This window comes from Grampus griseus, assembly GCF_964374135.1.
Source record: "Grampus griseus genome assembly, chromosome: 8".
Lineage (NCBI taxonomy): Eukaryota > Metazoa > Chordata > Mammalia > Artiodactyla > Delphinidae > Grampus > Grampus griseus.
The window spans coordinates 60,977,034-60,993,268 of record NC_139002.1 but is presented as its reverse complement, the minus strand read 5'-3'; the positions used below and the strand labels follow the sequence as shown (position 1 = coordinate 60,993,268).

At 46.9% G+C, this 16,235-nt stretch overlaps 1 protein-coding gene across 5 annotated transcripts in view; it reads right to left on the bottom strand.

The window, feature by feature from the left end:
- The window catches only part of NUMA1 (nuclear mitotic apparatus protein 1), a 37,377-nt gene extending 21,563 nt beyond the window's left edge, over positions 1-15,814 (bottom strand). For 4 of the 5 annotated variants that reach the window (XM_082659721.1, XM_082659725.1, XM_082659723.1 and 1 more), the window contains exons 1-3: positions 14,868-15,005; positions 9,452-9,525; positions 4,076-4,161 (exon numbers count right to left, since the gene is read on the bottom strand). In XM_082659721.1, the coding sequence (XP_082515847.1) occupies positions 4,076-4,161; positions 9,452-9,493 (128 nt within the window). In that variant the 5' untranslated portion in view covers positions 9,494-9,525; positions 14,868-15,005. Of the gene's footprint in view, positions 1-4,075; positions 4,162-9,451; positions 9,526-14,867; positions 15,006-15,708 lie in introns of those variants that run through there. The other variant, XM_082659722.1, reaches the window with a different exon arrangement.
- Between the last annotated feature and the right edge of the window lie 421 nt (positions 15,815-16,235).

Genomic DNA, 16,235 nt, shown 5'->3' with positions numbered 1-16,235 from the left:
CTGAAGTGACAGGGCAAAGTTCACCACACACTGAAGGCTGAGGTGGCCTCCAAGAGGCCAGGCCAAGGGACAATCACTTTCCATCTGTGGCCTTTGCGGTGCTTGTGTTTGTTTAAGTGGAAAGGCAAGCCAAGTGTGGAGAGCAATGAGGGCAGGGAGGCAGCAGGGGGCGCTCTCACGCTGCCCTGGCCCCTTGACCCTGGCCCCTCAGGCTAAGTGCAGTTTCATTTTTGGAAGGGACTACCCTTACTTCAAGTTAGAAAGCTGACTTTTCTATCTAGGCTACGGCTGAAGACACTGATTGAAAAGCCTCCTGTTCTTCAGAACCCGAATCTCTAAGTTTCAATCAACTTTCTGGAGGGCAGGGCAGACTCTAGAATCCTCCAGTGCCAGACATCCTGCAAAGTACAAGAAGCATCCTAGGCAAGACCATGAGAGTAGCTCCCTCCAGCTCCCACGGGATTACAAAGGCTTCTTCCAAGTGAACCCCCCACAGGAAGCACTTTGGGTAGCTGGTCTGTGACTAGGGACACCTACAAAGTCTTTTATAGATGCTAATCTCCTCACAGACTCCTGAAAGAGCCATCTTCCCTACCCACCCACAATCTGGACTGTTGAGACTCTTTGCCCTCAGCACAGAGTAGTAATTTACCTAAGTGTATTCCATTGGATAAAAATAAACAGGGTTCTTGGGCTAAATGTTTGAGAAATACTGGGTTAAACCAAACTGAACATTTTCTAAAGAAGGTATAAATACGCATTATTTCCTAAACCTATCTGACCACAAACCTCCTCTTTCCCCCACTGAGCCCCTGGGATAAGTACAGGTGCACGGAACATGCTTTGGAAAACACTAGTCCTGGGGAAATCCAGCCCATCCTTTAAGATGGCACTCAAGTCTCATCTCTGGCAGGAAGCCAAGAAGAACCACTGCAAGTCACATCTCCCCTCTCCTTCTCAGGAATTCCTACAGTACTCATGGATACAGGTGCATCATTTATAACTGACCGCTCTTTGTGAGCTGAAAGCTAGGAATACAGCAGGGGCTGAGTACATATGGGCTGACTGACAGATGAGGAATACTTTTTACTGGGAAGAGCAGAGGTCAATGTCAGTAAGACAAATGTCAGAGCTTTAAGTTTTCTGGAAAAATGCCTCCACTAAACTTTGCTATGCAAGCCTCATAGATATCAAAGAAATGAGACAGCCTTTTTGCTTTAGGCTATTCACCATGCACAGGAAAACAGAAAGGGAAACTTATCAGAGGGGTGGAGCCCAAAGAATTCTCCCAGAGAGAAGGCCAAGTGGCCAAGGAACAAGCTTTTGTTCGATTCCCACAGCTTCTATCTGCCACCAACCCTGCCATCCTCCACTGCCTTCCCCTGAGAACTAGGTGTCTGATTTCAGTTAGCAACAGTAGGAGCATCACAAATGAATCAGCCAGAACACGTTCACCAAGAACGTCTGTTTTCCCAAAGGAAGTTGGTCTGAATCATCCTGGATTTGAGATGGAAATCAGGGTTAACCTGGGATTTCAACAGCCCCTCCATCCAACACACACACACATTCTCTCTCTCTCCCCCCCCGTCCCCCCACAAGTCTCTTCTAGTCTAAAGCTCAGGCAGCACCTTAGAAAACAACTTGGAAAATGGGCATCTTGAATTTTTGACCCTCCTTATGAAAATTTCCCACAGGGTCATAAACCTACAATGGCTACACCAAGGACATACATCCTCACCCCTGGACACATCTACTGCTCTTGTCATCAGGCCAAGGAAATTTATCTCCTCAAAAGCAAAAGCTCCTTGATCCATTCTTAAGTCCAAAAAAAGCATGCTGCACCCTACTGTGTGTTACAACAAGGCATATCATACCTGGCTGCCTCTCCTTTAGTGATGTTAAATTGTAGGTTAGGTATTGCCAGCCTAAGAGTTTTACTGGCCATTGATGTTAGTTGTTGCCTAGACCTACTACTTTCATTAGGGTTTGCAAAATGATAATTTTCATTAGGAGTGGCAAAATGATGATTTATAGGTAGTGCACAACTCCATCTATATAGTATCCTTGAAAAAAATCTTAAGCCAATTAAGTTTAAGATCTAATTACCAGTTTATAGGCAACAAGGGGAAGAACAAGTTAAGTAGTACCATAAAGACACAATTAACAAAAGTCAGAATTTAGGAGATTCTACAGGATCAAAAAAAAAAAGGAGTGGGGTATGGAGGTAGAAATGAGTAGGAAACAAGACTGGGAGGGCCCCTGATGAAAGCTCTGAATACCAAGCTGCAGATTTTATATTTCAACCTCCTGGCAAGGAAGCGCCGCTGAGGTCCATCAGCTGTGGAGCATCACAATGAGAGCCCTGAGATCACAGGCACAGGAACACCCTGGAATAAGGACAGTTTAGAGAAGAACGAAGTCTCCAGGCCCTGGCATCCAGAATGAGGCAGAGGAAGGGACGTGAGAAATCTTCTAAAGGACACAGAGAGGATGGTGACCAATTAGAAATCCGTGCCCAGGTGAAGGAGGAATTCAAGATGATGTTGAAATGGCCTGTCTGGGTAACCGGGAAAGAAACCGGGAGTGTCCAGGCATTCCCTGGCGGTCCAGTGCTTAGCACTCGGCATTTTCACTGCCAGGGCCCGGATTCTATCCTTGGTCAGGGAACTAAGAACCCGCAAGCTACGCTGTGCGGCAGGAAAAAAAAAAAGAAAGAAAATGGTAGTGTCTGTATCAAAATAAGAATACAGTGACTTCTTTCACTAAGGTAGGTGGGATGGTTAGAGCCACACGGACTTTTAAGAAATCATATTGGACACCCCATTATCAATGTAAATCTCAAAAGATTAAAAAAAAAACACTCTAGAAAACCCATCTGTCATGGGGGCACTCAGCCCCACTAGACTTTGCTGATAAGAGAATATCAACTACATTTTCATTCACTCATTTTCACCAACAAACATTAATTAAAACCTAATCACTGCACTGTGCTAAGCTAGGTATGGAGGACCCGAAGATGAATTAGACCCAGATCCTGCCTTTGACAAGCTCAGTTCTACCTTCTTTCCCTGTCAGTGAGCTGCTGCCTATGAACCTGCTTCACAGAGATGCTGAATCCCCAACACCAGTTCCTACCTGCTGTGTGTGAAACACAAACACCTCGACACTTCAGATCTTGGTCTGAGGGACCTCCCGTCTATTGTGCTTCCCTTTAAACAGGGAGGGTCGGTCCTCTCCACTGTCCCCCCAATTCCTTATATCATGGCTGGCCCCTACTTTTGCCCATAGCACAAAGAAGTAAGAAGTTTGTCAGTTTTGCCCTTCATAATTGCTAAAAGTTGAGGATACAGGAAAAGGGGTGAACCACATGAGCTTTAAAAAGATAAATGTAGGTTACAGCTTGACCCATCTTTGCTGGGTTCCAGAAAGGTAAGGTATGAGGAGGAGGCCCCACTCCACTCATTTCCCAGATAATGGTGAAGTTCAAAGGAAATGTGCTAAAGACACAGATAAAGTTTAAAGGCCTAAACTAAAACCCTGGCTGCATGACAAGCAGCTTATCTAACGCTCAGCGACCTCACAAAGCAAGTTAATGAGGCAGGTGAAAACCCCGGGAATGCTATAATGGGTTAGAGAGGGGCATGTCTGTGCTGTGCTAACGAATTAGAGATTTTTAGGCGCTGCTTACTTCCCTCGAGTTTAAAAGCTTCCCGTTTCTTCTTCCTGGGCCTACAGGTTGCAAAGAGGGCTTGTGAGATAAGGATGAGTCACGAAAAGAGGGCTGTAGAAGACTCCCATTGAGACAGAGGACGGAGCCCCGGAGCAGGCTCCCGGAACACTGTGAGAACACGGAGACTTGGAGGCTCTTCTGCGAAAGAGTGAAACCTCTCTCATAAAGACACACAATGACTGGAGAACGAGGTCATGTGTTTTGCCTCTGGGGCCCACACTGGCCTAGACATCCCAGTCCTGCGGTGCTTTCTGGTCACAGCTGTCAACAAGGAAACAAATGCAGTCCCCACCCCAGCATGCAGCTTCACTTGAGAGGCTGGAGAGGGATGTGGCACAAACTCACATGCTGTCAATGATCCTGAGGAAGACGCTGCAGTCCTGGAGCTGCACCACGGCCTCCACGGGGTCAGCCACGTGCAGACTGTTCACCTGCGAGGCAAAGGGAAGAGCCTGGTGAAACCGTCATAAGTGCCAGAAGCCCCGGGAGGGAGGGGGGTGGAGTTCCACTCCCTTCCCCAGGTGTTGACAATTCTGTTTGTTCCAACTGCCTATAGTTGTAACGAAAGGAATGAGAGAACAGGTGATTCTAGGACTTTTAACTTCCAGCTCATCCACTAACAGCCACCTGAAGGCCGCCATCACAGTCCTTCCTTTGGCTTCAACTAAATAAGAGCTTAAATTCTCCCAGAATGTTCCAGCACTTGGGGTGTACTTTAAATATAATTAGGCATAAAATGGTTCTACAAGAATACTGATAGTTTCTAGAAGAAAATCAAACCACCACTGCCTCTGAAGAGAGGAACTTGATGGTTGGGAGTTGAGGTAGGAAAAAGGCTTTTTATACTCTAGCGCTTTGTATGTCTTGAATGGTTACATTATAAACCTTCGTAGCTCAAATTTTTACAGCTAAAATTTACAGAATGTTACAGCTCTTCAAATTTGAATTTTGCGTCTACTCAAAATTTACATTATATACTACATATATTTTATATACTCCCACAGATATAAAATCTTGTGATTGATGCATTTTAAAATTCTTTCTAGACATGAAACTTCAGCTGAGGCAGGGAGAAATGATGAGGCAACAAGATAAGAAGAAGAAGGAAGGGAAAGAAAAGCTAGGAACCCCAAAGAAAAACTTGTCAATATCCAATGGCCTCTCCCTTTCCTTGCCTTCAGGCAGACATTCATCTAAATCAGTCTTTCCCACTAGAAAGTTCACCAGCAGTCACATGCAAATGAAGCAGGTACACAGGTTATTCAACAAGCATATATGGCGGACTTCTATAGGAAAACCTCATAAATTCCACAGGTACCAAGTTCAGAAGCCCGGGCTGAAGTTCACCTTTGTAGTACCTTATTAAGAAGGAAGGGTCCGCTAAGTCAATCAATCACATATGCAAGACTGAGGGAGAAGGGAGACTTATCCTGCTTTACAAGTTATTTTTTAAAACTTCAGCATAGTGGTTATGCACAAACGAGTAGATTCTATTTATAAATGTGCTCTTTATTTTTTTAATTGAAGTATAGCTGATTTACAATAACCTGTTAGTTTCATAGTGATTCAGTATTTTTGCAGATTACCCTCCATTATAGGTTATTACAAGATAATGGGTATAATTCCCTGTGCTATACCGTATACCCTTGTTGCTTATCTATTTATGTGTAGTAGTTCTGTATCTGTTAATCCCTTACCCCTAATGTGTCCCTCCCACTTAAATGTGCTCTTCAACAGGCACTGGGCTGGGGGCCCCCAGACAAGGATTTTTGAGTCCAGCTCCTCCACTAACTTGCCAGGAACCTTTGTTTATCAACTTTGTTTCTTTCTGTGACTGTTTTCTCACTTGTCAAACTTATCTACCTTAAAAGACCAGTGTGTGTTCAAATGGGATTGTGAATGCAAGAACACATTACGAAATAAAAGTACTAAATGCAAAGCACTATTATGGTTATGAAGTAGATCCAGCAACACTTCTACTTCTTAACAGTTAAATTAGCTGACTGCACTGGAGGATCAAGAGGATTAAAAAAAAAAAATCAGTGATTCAGCTACAGAAATGATAGTACTTATTTCCATTAAATAATTTTATATTAGAAAAACTTCTAGATAAATCTAAATTAAAATAGGTTGAGGGACTTGCCTGGTGGCGCGGTGGTTAAGAATCTGCCTGCCAAAGCAGGGGACATGGGTTCGATCCCTGGTCCAGGAAGATCCCACATGCCGCGGAGCAACTAAGCCTGGGAGCCAGAACTACTGAGCCTGCACTCTAGACCTTGCAAGCCACAACTACTAAGCCCGCGTGTCACAACTACTGAAGCCCATGCACCACAATAAGAGAAGCCACCGCAATGAGGAGCCCGTGCACCGCAAAGAAGAGTAGCCCCTGCTCACTGCAACTAGAGAAAGCCTGCACGCAGCAACGAAGACCCAATGCAGCCAAAAATAAATAAATTTACTAAAAAATTTTTTTAAAAAATAGGTTGAAAGTAAAAAAAAAAATTTAAGTGCAGAATATAAAATACGACCTTCTCACTGGACTCTTAAAGATAATAATTTATACCACCTTTGGGGGGGTGCTTAATCTAATTAGAAAAGGCCAGTGTAAATTTTCTAAGAAGACTGAATATTCCAGGCCAAGGTCCCTTTCCACCTGCTGAAAATGAAGAGACTGCATGACTTAAGCATCCAAAAACCATCTTCTTTTAATATCTGCAATCTAGGTAAAACATTCAAGGGCTGTGAATGCTCGTTCGCTAACAAGATTGAAAAAAATCGTACCAGTTAGCTGATTTAAAGTCACTTAAGGAATCTGGATTCATCTCATACCAATTAAGTAATAATCCAGCAATAGTTTCTTTCATGGATATAAAAATGTATTTTCTTCCTGTGCATTATTTTGCTCTCAAATGATAAATCATTTAAAAGTTGAAGAAGTGAAGAAGCTCCTTTATCTCTAGTCAGGGTATAAAACGTGAGAGAGGACCAAGCTCACTGAATAAGTGCCTGTAAGGCTTTCCGGGTCATTTAAGGCGCCTGAATTTCTTTTTTTTAAATAAATTTATTTATTTGTTTTTGGCTGTGTTGGGTCTTCGTTGCTGCATGTGGGCTTTCTCTAGCTGCGGCGAGTGGGGGATACTCTTCATTGCGGTGCGTGGACCATTCATTGCAGTGGCTTCTCTTGTTGTGGGGCATGGGCTCTAGGGCAGGAACGCTCAATAGCTGCAGCTCGTGGGCTCTAGAGCGCAGGCTCAGGAGTTGTGGCGCACGGGCTTAGTTGCTCCGCAGCACGTGGGATCTTCCCGGACCAGGGCTCAAACCCGTGTCCCCTGCATTGGCAGGCGGATTCTTAACAACTTCGCCACCAGAGAAGTCCCAAAGGTTGTTGAATCTTAAAGTTCCCTATATTCCCTATAACAATATACTCATCAAGGGGCTTCCCTGGTGGCGCAGTGGTTGAGAGCCCGCCTGCTGATGCAGGGGTCACGGGCTCATGCCCCGGTCAGGGAGGATCCCACATGCCGCGGAGCGGCTGGGCCCGTGAGCCATGGCCGCTGAGCCTGCGCGTCCAGAGCCTGTGCTCCGCAACGGGAGAGGCCACAACAGTGAGAGGCCCCCGTACCAAAAGAAAAAACAAAAAAAAAACAATATACTCATCAAATTGCTGGGTACAGAATAATTTCAAGCCATACTTTAAGTTAAATAAAATATAATTTTTACATTAGAAAGTAAATTACTGAAATTTGGAAAACAGAAAAACTCCACTCACTAGTATTTTAATACATGCACTTTCAGCATTTTTTTTTTGCGGTACGCGGGCCTCTCACTATTGTGGCCTCTCCTGCTGCAGAGCATAGGCTCTGGACACACAGGCTCAGCGGCCATGGCTCACGGGCCCAGCTGCTCCGTGCCATGTGGGATCTTCCCGGACCGGGGCACGAACCTGTGTCCCCTGCATCGGCAGGTGGACTCCCAACCACTGTGCCACCAGGGAAGCCCACTTTCAGCATTTTGATATATTTCTTTCTAGTCTTTTTTCCTAAGTCATTTTTAAAAAAAATCACAGTTGTGATCGTCACACGCGTGTGTTCTATGCCACTCTTCTGGCTACCAAGCATTATTCCATGTTGCTACAGTGTCATAAAACCCACTTTAGCTGCCTAACTTTTGTTTAAACTTAAAGATTATATCTAACTATATTTTAATATATTAATGCATGTTCATTGTGATTTTTAAGAAAAGTATACAAGTATCTGCTGTTAAATAAAACTAGTCTTGTTTCTGTTTTTCTCTGTAAAGGTAGTAGTCACTATAAAAACAAGCCTAGGACCAAAATAAATAAACTGATAAACTTAAAACAACGTGGCTAAACGATCCCCTAATATTCAGTTAATCTACTGAACTAGACACAGAGACACAACCCAACCAGCCTTCTCCTGGGGAAGAAGAGATAATGTTTCTAATACAGACATAAAACACTGAAATGTAAATATAAAACATAAATATAAAACAACCATTTTAAACTGTACAACTAAAGTTTGCATCTACTTCAGAAACTGAAGACTAAGGATGCACATTTTGTATGCTAAATACATACTTCCTGACTACAGATTTGACAGTGATTAAAGACCCTGTTTTATTAAACCCCTACCCTCCTTGGAAATTAAAAATTCATTTCCTTTAAGGATTCTATAATTCTTTCTTGAAGCTGGCTCTTTAATTGGCCCTGATTGGTCAATAGTCAGGGTGACTACTAAAATACCCTTTACCAAATAGCATGCCCAGGCAATATTTTATTTATTTATTTATTTATTTTTTGGCTGCTCTGTGCAGCATGTGGAATCTTAGTTCCCCAACCAGGGATCAAACCCGTGTTGCCGGCAGTGCAAGTGCAGAGTCTTAACCACTGCACTGCCAGGGAAGTCGCCCAGGCAATATTTTAATATTTAAGTGCTTTTTACAGACATTATCTTATTATCCTCACAATAATGATTATTATTTTAGTTTTAGAATATATTAAAAAAATTTTTTTCTTTCCATTTTAAAAATGAGGTGCTGAGAGACTAAGTAACTTGTCTTGGGTCACACAGGCTAGAGCAATGATTCTAAGCTGGGCTGTCTGACTCTAAGGCCCATGCGTGTCATCGTTACACTCCGTGGCCTCTTCTGTTTCTCTGTAGTTCCCAATGCTCAGCATTATTTTTTCATTTGCCATTGTCTTGGGCAGAAGTATATGAAAAGACCTAGCAGAAGAATTTTGGTGAAGTAATCAAGAAGGCACCAAGAGGACAATGGAAGCTCACAGAAAGGTGGTAAGGAGAGCCAGGAGAACCTTGCCCTGAGATTAAAGGCCTTTCAAGACCAAAGTCCCTACATGCCACTGAAATTCAGTGTCAACGCTTTTTCAGAAACAGGCACAAGGAAATGCACAAAAAATGGGTTTCCATGCTGCTCTACAGCCACCCTTCCCATGACCAAAAAGGAATAATATACCTCAGAGAAGCCTTTTCTAAGCTACACAAGTTGTGGATCACATGTCAGCAGCAACATCACTGAAAAAAATAGAAGTTAAAAACTAAGGGGAAAGGCAAAAGAAAACTTATTTCCTTTGTCTGGAGAGGAGAAGACTCTACACAGCCCTGACTCCTAGAAAACTCCTCTCTCACCTCTCCCAAGCCTCCTGGAAAAGTGTGGCATACAAAGGAGAGGAAGACCACTCACCCAAGAGAGGAGTGCAGCTGCCCGGGTGGCATGCAGCGTCATCTTGCTGAAACCAGACAGTCACCCTGATGCACCTGGAACCCAAGAGAAGAGGCAGTACAGTTAATTATATCAGATATCCACGATGAAGGAAGAGGGGGGAAATGGTTTCACTTACCAGCTCTGAACACTTAAATAAGTCACTCTTCACTTGGCACTTAATCTACCAAGGGACCATGGGAGTTTTTAGAAAGCTCAGAGTACACATCAAAATTACTATAAAACTTACTGTGTCACAGCTGACAATAAAGAACCCTGCATTTAATTCAATGTCCACAAGCTCTACACACAATCTCTCTGTCCCTTAGAAAATACAACATTCAAAGCTGGACTTCAACCCTACTCTTTGGGATGGTGGTGCCCTTAAAACATGGAACAAACATGGTTTTTCACACACACCTAGGTGTGAATGTTGATTCCATGTGACCATGGTCTTGTGACCTTGGACAAGTAGCATAACTTCTTTTAGTCTCAGTTTCCTCATCTGCAAAATGGGACCTGCAAAAACCTCTCTGGGTTATGTGATGCTTCAAGATAAAGCAGATAAAGCAAACAGCACAGTGTCTGGCACACAATACGTATTCAATAAATGATCACTGTTCTTAAGCTAAAAGGTTGATTTCTGGCTCTTTCTGCAGGTACCCAAAGTCTACCTAATAAACAATAACCAAGTCCTTGGAGGAAACCACTTCAAATTCTGGATTTTTATACCCCCCACAAAAATGTCAAAGACGTATTTCAAATGGGAGACTGGATGAAGCCAAATCCAATTCTGGGGGAGATCCCATGGGACATTTAATGAAAGATTAGGTACTGGGTCCTGGTATTCTTACCCCAATTTCCCTTCCCAGTGGGAATCAGCCATCTGCCTGCTAACCTGCTCAAGAGACCACGGACATGGTGACTAAATATTCCCCAACACCTCTTAGCAGGCCCCCATAATTCCCACAAATCTTCCTGGGAGTAATCAGCCCCACCACCTGCCTACTACTGCAACAGGTGTGCTAAGTTTGTCACTACTCCAGTAGAAGGAGGAACAAGAGTGGTAAGAGCCACATCACCTATAACTCTCCCCACATATCAGCATCTCCAAGGTGTGGGTTCTGTGGAACCAACATTTGCTAAGTACTTTCTGAATACAAAGTGCTGGGGATAAGAAAGACACCATTCTTGTCCATAAGGTGCTCACTGTCTAACAGTGAGGAAATAATAGGGGAAAGAGAAACGTAGATCTGATAAGCCACTACCCATCATCTCTTGAGGCCTTCCTATGCAAGTGTACTCTGCTTTATCAACCAACCAAAAAGGTTTTCTTAGTCCTTACATATGTTCATCCTGTGCTGGAAGCTTCGTGGGAAATGGGAGACAATGACATGGTCCCTGCTTTGAGGGGCTTACAGCATGGTGAGGAGTAAAGGTAAACATACGAGAAGCGGACTTCCCGGGGCTTCCCTGGTGGCGCAGTGCTTAAGAATCCGCCTGCCAATGCAGGAAGCACGGATTCAAGCCCTGGTCTGGGAAGATCCCACATGCCACAGAACAACTAAGACCATGCACCACAACTACTGAGCCTGTGCTCTAGAGCCCATGAGCCACAACTACTGAGCCCATGTGCCACAACTACTGAAGCCTGCGTGCCTAGAGCCCATGCTCCCAACAAGAGAAGCCACCACAATGAGAAGCCTGCACGCCACAACGAAGAGTAGCCCCCGCTCGCCACAACCACAGAAAAGCCTGTGTGCAGCAACAAAGACCCAACACAGCCAAAATAAAATAAAATACATTTATTAAAAAAAAAAGAAGTGGACTTCCCTGGTGGCGCAGTGGTTAAGAATCTGCCTGCCAATGCAGGAGACACAGGTTCGAGCCCTGGTCTAGGAAGATCCCACATGCCACTGAGCAACTAAGCCTGTGCACAACTACTGAGCCTGCGCTCTACAGCCCACGAGCCACAACCACTGAAGCCCACACATGCGCCTCGAGCCCGTGCTCTGCAACAAGGGAAGCCACTGCAATGAGAAGCCCACGCACCGCAACGAAGAGTAGCCCCTGCTCACCGCAGCTACAGAAAGCCCGCAGGCAGCAACGAAGACCCAACGCAGCCAAAAATAAATTAATTTTAGAAAACATATGAGAAGCATGAAATAATAGAATAAGTAAATGCTAAATATAACTAAATGCTAATTATAATTAATTGCTTCCTGACCCTGCAAAACCCAACGTGATTCCACCTGTCATACAAACATCACAATCTTGGAAATGAGCCAATTCACCTAGGCTTTGGCAAAAGCAAGTGAAGTGATTAAGGGAGTTCTCAGGACGGCAGAGAAGCTAAGGGGCCTATGTTTTCCTCAGTTTTGGATGGTTTTCATCCAGCATGGCCTATCTGTGGGCACTGACTGCCTTGCTCCCTAGGTAGGATTAAGGCAGGTAAGTCTCAACTACTGCACTGCAAAAAGGCTTTTCTGGTGGTTGGCCAACCTAAAGTTAGAAGGACCATGCTTGGCCCTTGGAGTGAAGGCAGAAATGTCCAAATGCTCTACTGGGGCTTCTCTGCGGGGCGGGGGCGGGGGGGCGGTAAGGTCTGAGCAACTCAGGAACAAGGGAAATGAGGCCCAGATTACCTCCCTGTCATCCCCACTGCTGCCTCTAGACTTGCTATCCTTTTGGTGAGGCCCAAAACTGCAGTCAAATTTTATTTGCAACCGAAGGTAGATCTTGCCCCCTCTGAGAGATTCCACAGCTGTGTTGCTAAAAATGACCCGACGAACCTCTCCCCTTTATCTCAGAGGCAAAACATACAACCCTTACATCCTCCCAGGGGAGCCTGTCTAAAACTGGTGTCAAGGCCAAATGCCTTCTTCTGTGCTCCCCAGGCACAGGAACAGGCAGAATCCAATACTCAACATGAGGCAAGACCTTATCAGCTCAAATCCCATAGAGGGGCACCTTCTCAGAGACAGGACACTTTCAGGGCTTTTAGGGCAGCCCAGCCCTTCACTCTTCTCCAGGTAATGAATGACTGAAGCCAGTGGCACAGCTAGTCCTCGGCACGGGGACTACAACTTTAAGCAGGCCTTGGCTTGGAACCTAGGGATCCCAGCCAGAGCACCATCCTCCACACCCTCCCCCTGAAATCTGAGGCAGGCCCCACCCAGAAGACTGGGTGATGGTGACTGAAAAACAGATCCCCGCAATTGTAGCCTGGAACCATTTCACAGAAGGGTCTGCTAAGATTCACCCCCAACTCAAACAGGCAACTCCTCACCCCCACCACCCCCGATCAACAAACAAAATCTCAAAATGCAGGCCCTCTGTGGACACCTTCAGAGTTCCTACCTACCTCTTTCTTTGAAAAGAAGTGCCCCAGAAGAGAAGGCACCCTCTCTTTTCTCTGGGCTCAAGAAGGAACCAAGACACAGAAGCAGCTGCCTTATAAACTAAAGCCCTTGCAACCTCCTTACATTTTCAAAACTGACATAATATAACTCCCTCACATCAGGATCAATTCCCACATTTACAGTAACCCCTCTATGTTTCCAGAGAAGATATATCAGGACAAGGAACTTGACACTCAAGAGATACGCTGGCACCTGGCCTGTACCCTCTCTGGGTCTTAAAGAGTTAAAACCTAGTCCTGGTTTCGTACCAGGGCTGAAGCTAATGCAAACCACCTGCTCAGATGCAAGGACCAGGACTGGAGGGTCAGGTTGCTGAGCTCTGGGGTCTGTTCTGGAAAAGCTTCAGTTTTAAGGGTTCACCAAGTGATAGGCCAAAGGCCAGAGGTCTGAGTTGTGGCAGCACTGCTCTCCTTACCGCCCCCCCCCCAACTTGGGTGCCAGCACCTCTTAGCCACTTAACTGACCTCCTAAACACCAGCCCTACCCCAAGATAACACCAAAGTAATCTTTGGTCTCAGAGAGCTGTAGAACTATACTGATCACTCAGCCCATGGGCCCTTACCTCCGCTGGACCCTCATTCTTTCAGGTGCTAGCTCCCATTCCCAGAATTTCAGGACCCAAAGCCCACACAAACGCTCACCTCCAAGGTTCCTGCCCTAAGACCCACCCCCTCTCTACCGTGGGTTCCAAAGGCCCACAGGCTGACAACTCATAAGGGAAATGGCTTTCCCAACTCTGTGCCCACGTTGAATAGCAAGATTTACCACTACTTACCCAAACAGCCAGCCTGCCTGCCTGTAGCCATAAGCATTCCAAGCTCTGTACGCCTTTCTAAAAGGGATACCACCACCATCTGAGAGACCGCCCCATCCAAAGAGTGAACATCCTAACCCTGAGGGTGTTCTCCTCTGACAGGTGTGGAGGCACACTCCAGCAAGCACTCAGACCTCATCTGGTGGGTTACCCCAGAGCAGCCCAATGAAGGTCAAGCTATGGGATCAAGGGCTAACTTGTCATAAAGAACAGGACAGGAAATACCTTGCTGGTGCATCCCCTGGCTCCCAGGAGGTAAAAGGCCCAAGGACCAGCAGCTTCAAGAAAAGCCAAGGAAGGAAAAACACAATCCTTTTCAACCCCTGGGGAGTTCTGAGCAGGATGCCTTGTGCAAGTCCAAAGAGGTTTTCTGCACCCCTGAGGTCAGGGCAAACCAGCTTGCTGGATGTATTTCCTGAGCCCTCTGAGGGGCTCACTGTGGACTCAGGCCTCCCCCTCTTCACACAGACCATCCCCTCTGTGTAGCCTAGAATTCGGCCCAGAGTCCTGGTGAGGAACACGAGACGAACTGCAAGGGAAACCAAGGTTTCCCTCGTTTCTTCCAAGTGGCTTACTGCTATCGCCCTTCCCCCCATGCTCTGGAGGGTCCAGATCAGAAGGCCGTGGGCACAAGGGCTGCAATCATGAACCAGATCTGGGGCCTAGAGCCACAGACTACACACGCACACCCGAGTTCACTCCAGCAGTTCATCAGCACCTGCCCCACTGCTATATTCACACCCCCTGGTCCCTACCAGCTGACGAAATGAACCTTTTCCACTCCCTACCACCGCGTACACACCCAGGCCTCACTCGGGAATGGAGACGCTCCCCCGAGCTGTCTACAGCTCAACGTGCAGGCGCACACGCTTTCCCCCTCTGAACAAAAACACGCTGACATCTACGCGAGGGGGGAAGAAAGCAACCCTTTGCTCTGAAAGGCGCCAACTCCCGGATGTTGGCAAGCTCTGCTCCCAGCGCCAGTTTCAGAGTGTTTACTTGCTTTCCCTCTCCTCTCCCTCCCCTTCAAGGATGGTGCAGGAAAGGGAGGTGAAGAGGGGAGTCCACCGCACCCCCTCCTCCATGTTTGAACAAAAACCCAGAGAAACAGTGAGGGAGAGAAAGTCTCAGCGCGGGGGTGGGGGTGGGGGGGTGGCCTTACCAGACTCCCAAAGCCACACGTATCTACAGGTTCTAATCCGCCATTAGCACTTAAATCTTGAAAGGAGAGGAGGAAGGGGGGGTCTAGTGGAAAGTAACCCCACACACAAAAGAAAAGTTGTTGGTTTTCTTCTCAGCCTGGCAGGAGCGATCTTCCTGGCTGACAGCCAGAAGTGCGTCACAATCAGGAGTCTGCTTTCTTTAAAGGCGCAGCAAGCTTCCGCGATCTGGGAGCGCAGGCGAAGCAGGGAACGCTCAGCAAGGGGGGGAGGGGTGGCAGTCGGGGGCAAGGAGGAGGGGGCCCTGGAGCACTGGAGAGGTGGGGCGGCTAAGGCTTCGCCCGCAAACAAGAGACTAGGGCGCACGGGGGGTGGGGTGCGGGTGGGGGAGGAGCCGGCAGACAAAAGTACTGAACTGAAACGGTGGCGAGAGCCAAAGCAAATTGTGGCGTAAACACAAAACACACCTCACAGCGGCCTGCCTGACAAACCTGATATCCCCCGGACACTCCCCCTTTGCGCTCTTAAGACAGCAGTGACAGCCTGTCCATCTCTGGCCAGCAGCGGAAGGGTAGGCCACGGACTGCCCTGATGATTAGATCAGCCCTGCCTGGCGGCGAGCAGGGCAGGGAGGAAGACCCGGGAACAGAGGCTTTGGAGAGCGAGCAAGACGCCAAGCCCATTTAAACGCGGGCAGCTTCCTGCCGGCTCCAGGGAGCGCTGCGTCTCCAAGCACACAGGCCGCTCGCACACAAAGCGCCGGCCTCCTTACGCGGGCGCCGCCTGCCCTGGGACATGGCCGCCCCCGAGCCCGTTCCCCGAGGGAATCTCTCCAGCCCGTACCTTCTGCGTGGCTTGGCCAGACTGCTGCGCTGCGCCCGCTCCTCCCCCTCGGCCACCCAAACAAGGAGCCCCGGCAGACTGCGGCCCTGGAGCGCAGGCCTGCGCTGTCGTGACTGCGTGCTATTGTCGACTGCGGAATGGCCGCCAAAATCCCAGCTGTGCTGCCAGAACCTAATCCCCTGTTCCGCTGAGCATTTGTGGGGAGGGGCTGAGGGGCCAAGGCACGGGACCTAGTACGGCAGGCACTGGCTGGAGCCCCTTAACACACACAGGCACTGGGACCCAGAGCCGGCATGGCCGAAAAGAAAAGATGTCTGACTCTTAGAAAACAAAACCACCGCGTTTACACCCATTAAACAGTGACCCTCACCAAGACCGCGAGAGAAACCCACCAGTCATCAGGAAGCCCCTCATCTTCCACTTACACCACAAACATTTATTAAGCACCTACTGGGCAAAAGGTACTGCTGGAAGACATTTTAGATGCTAAGGTCGATTATAATTCTAAGAAATGTGACTTGAAATTG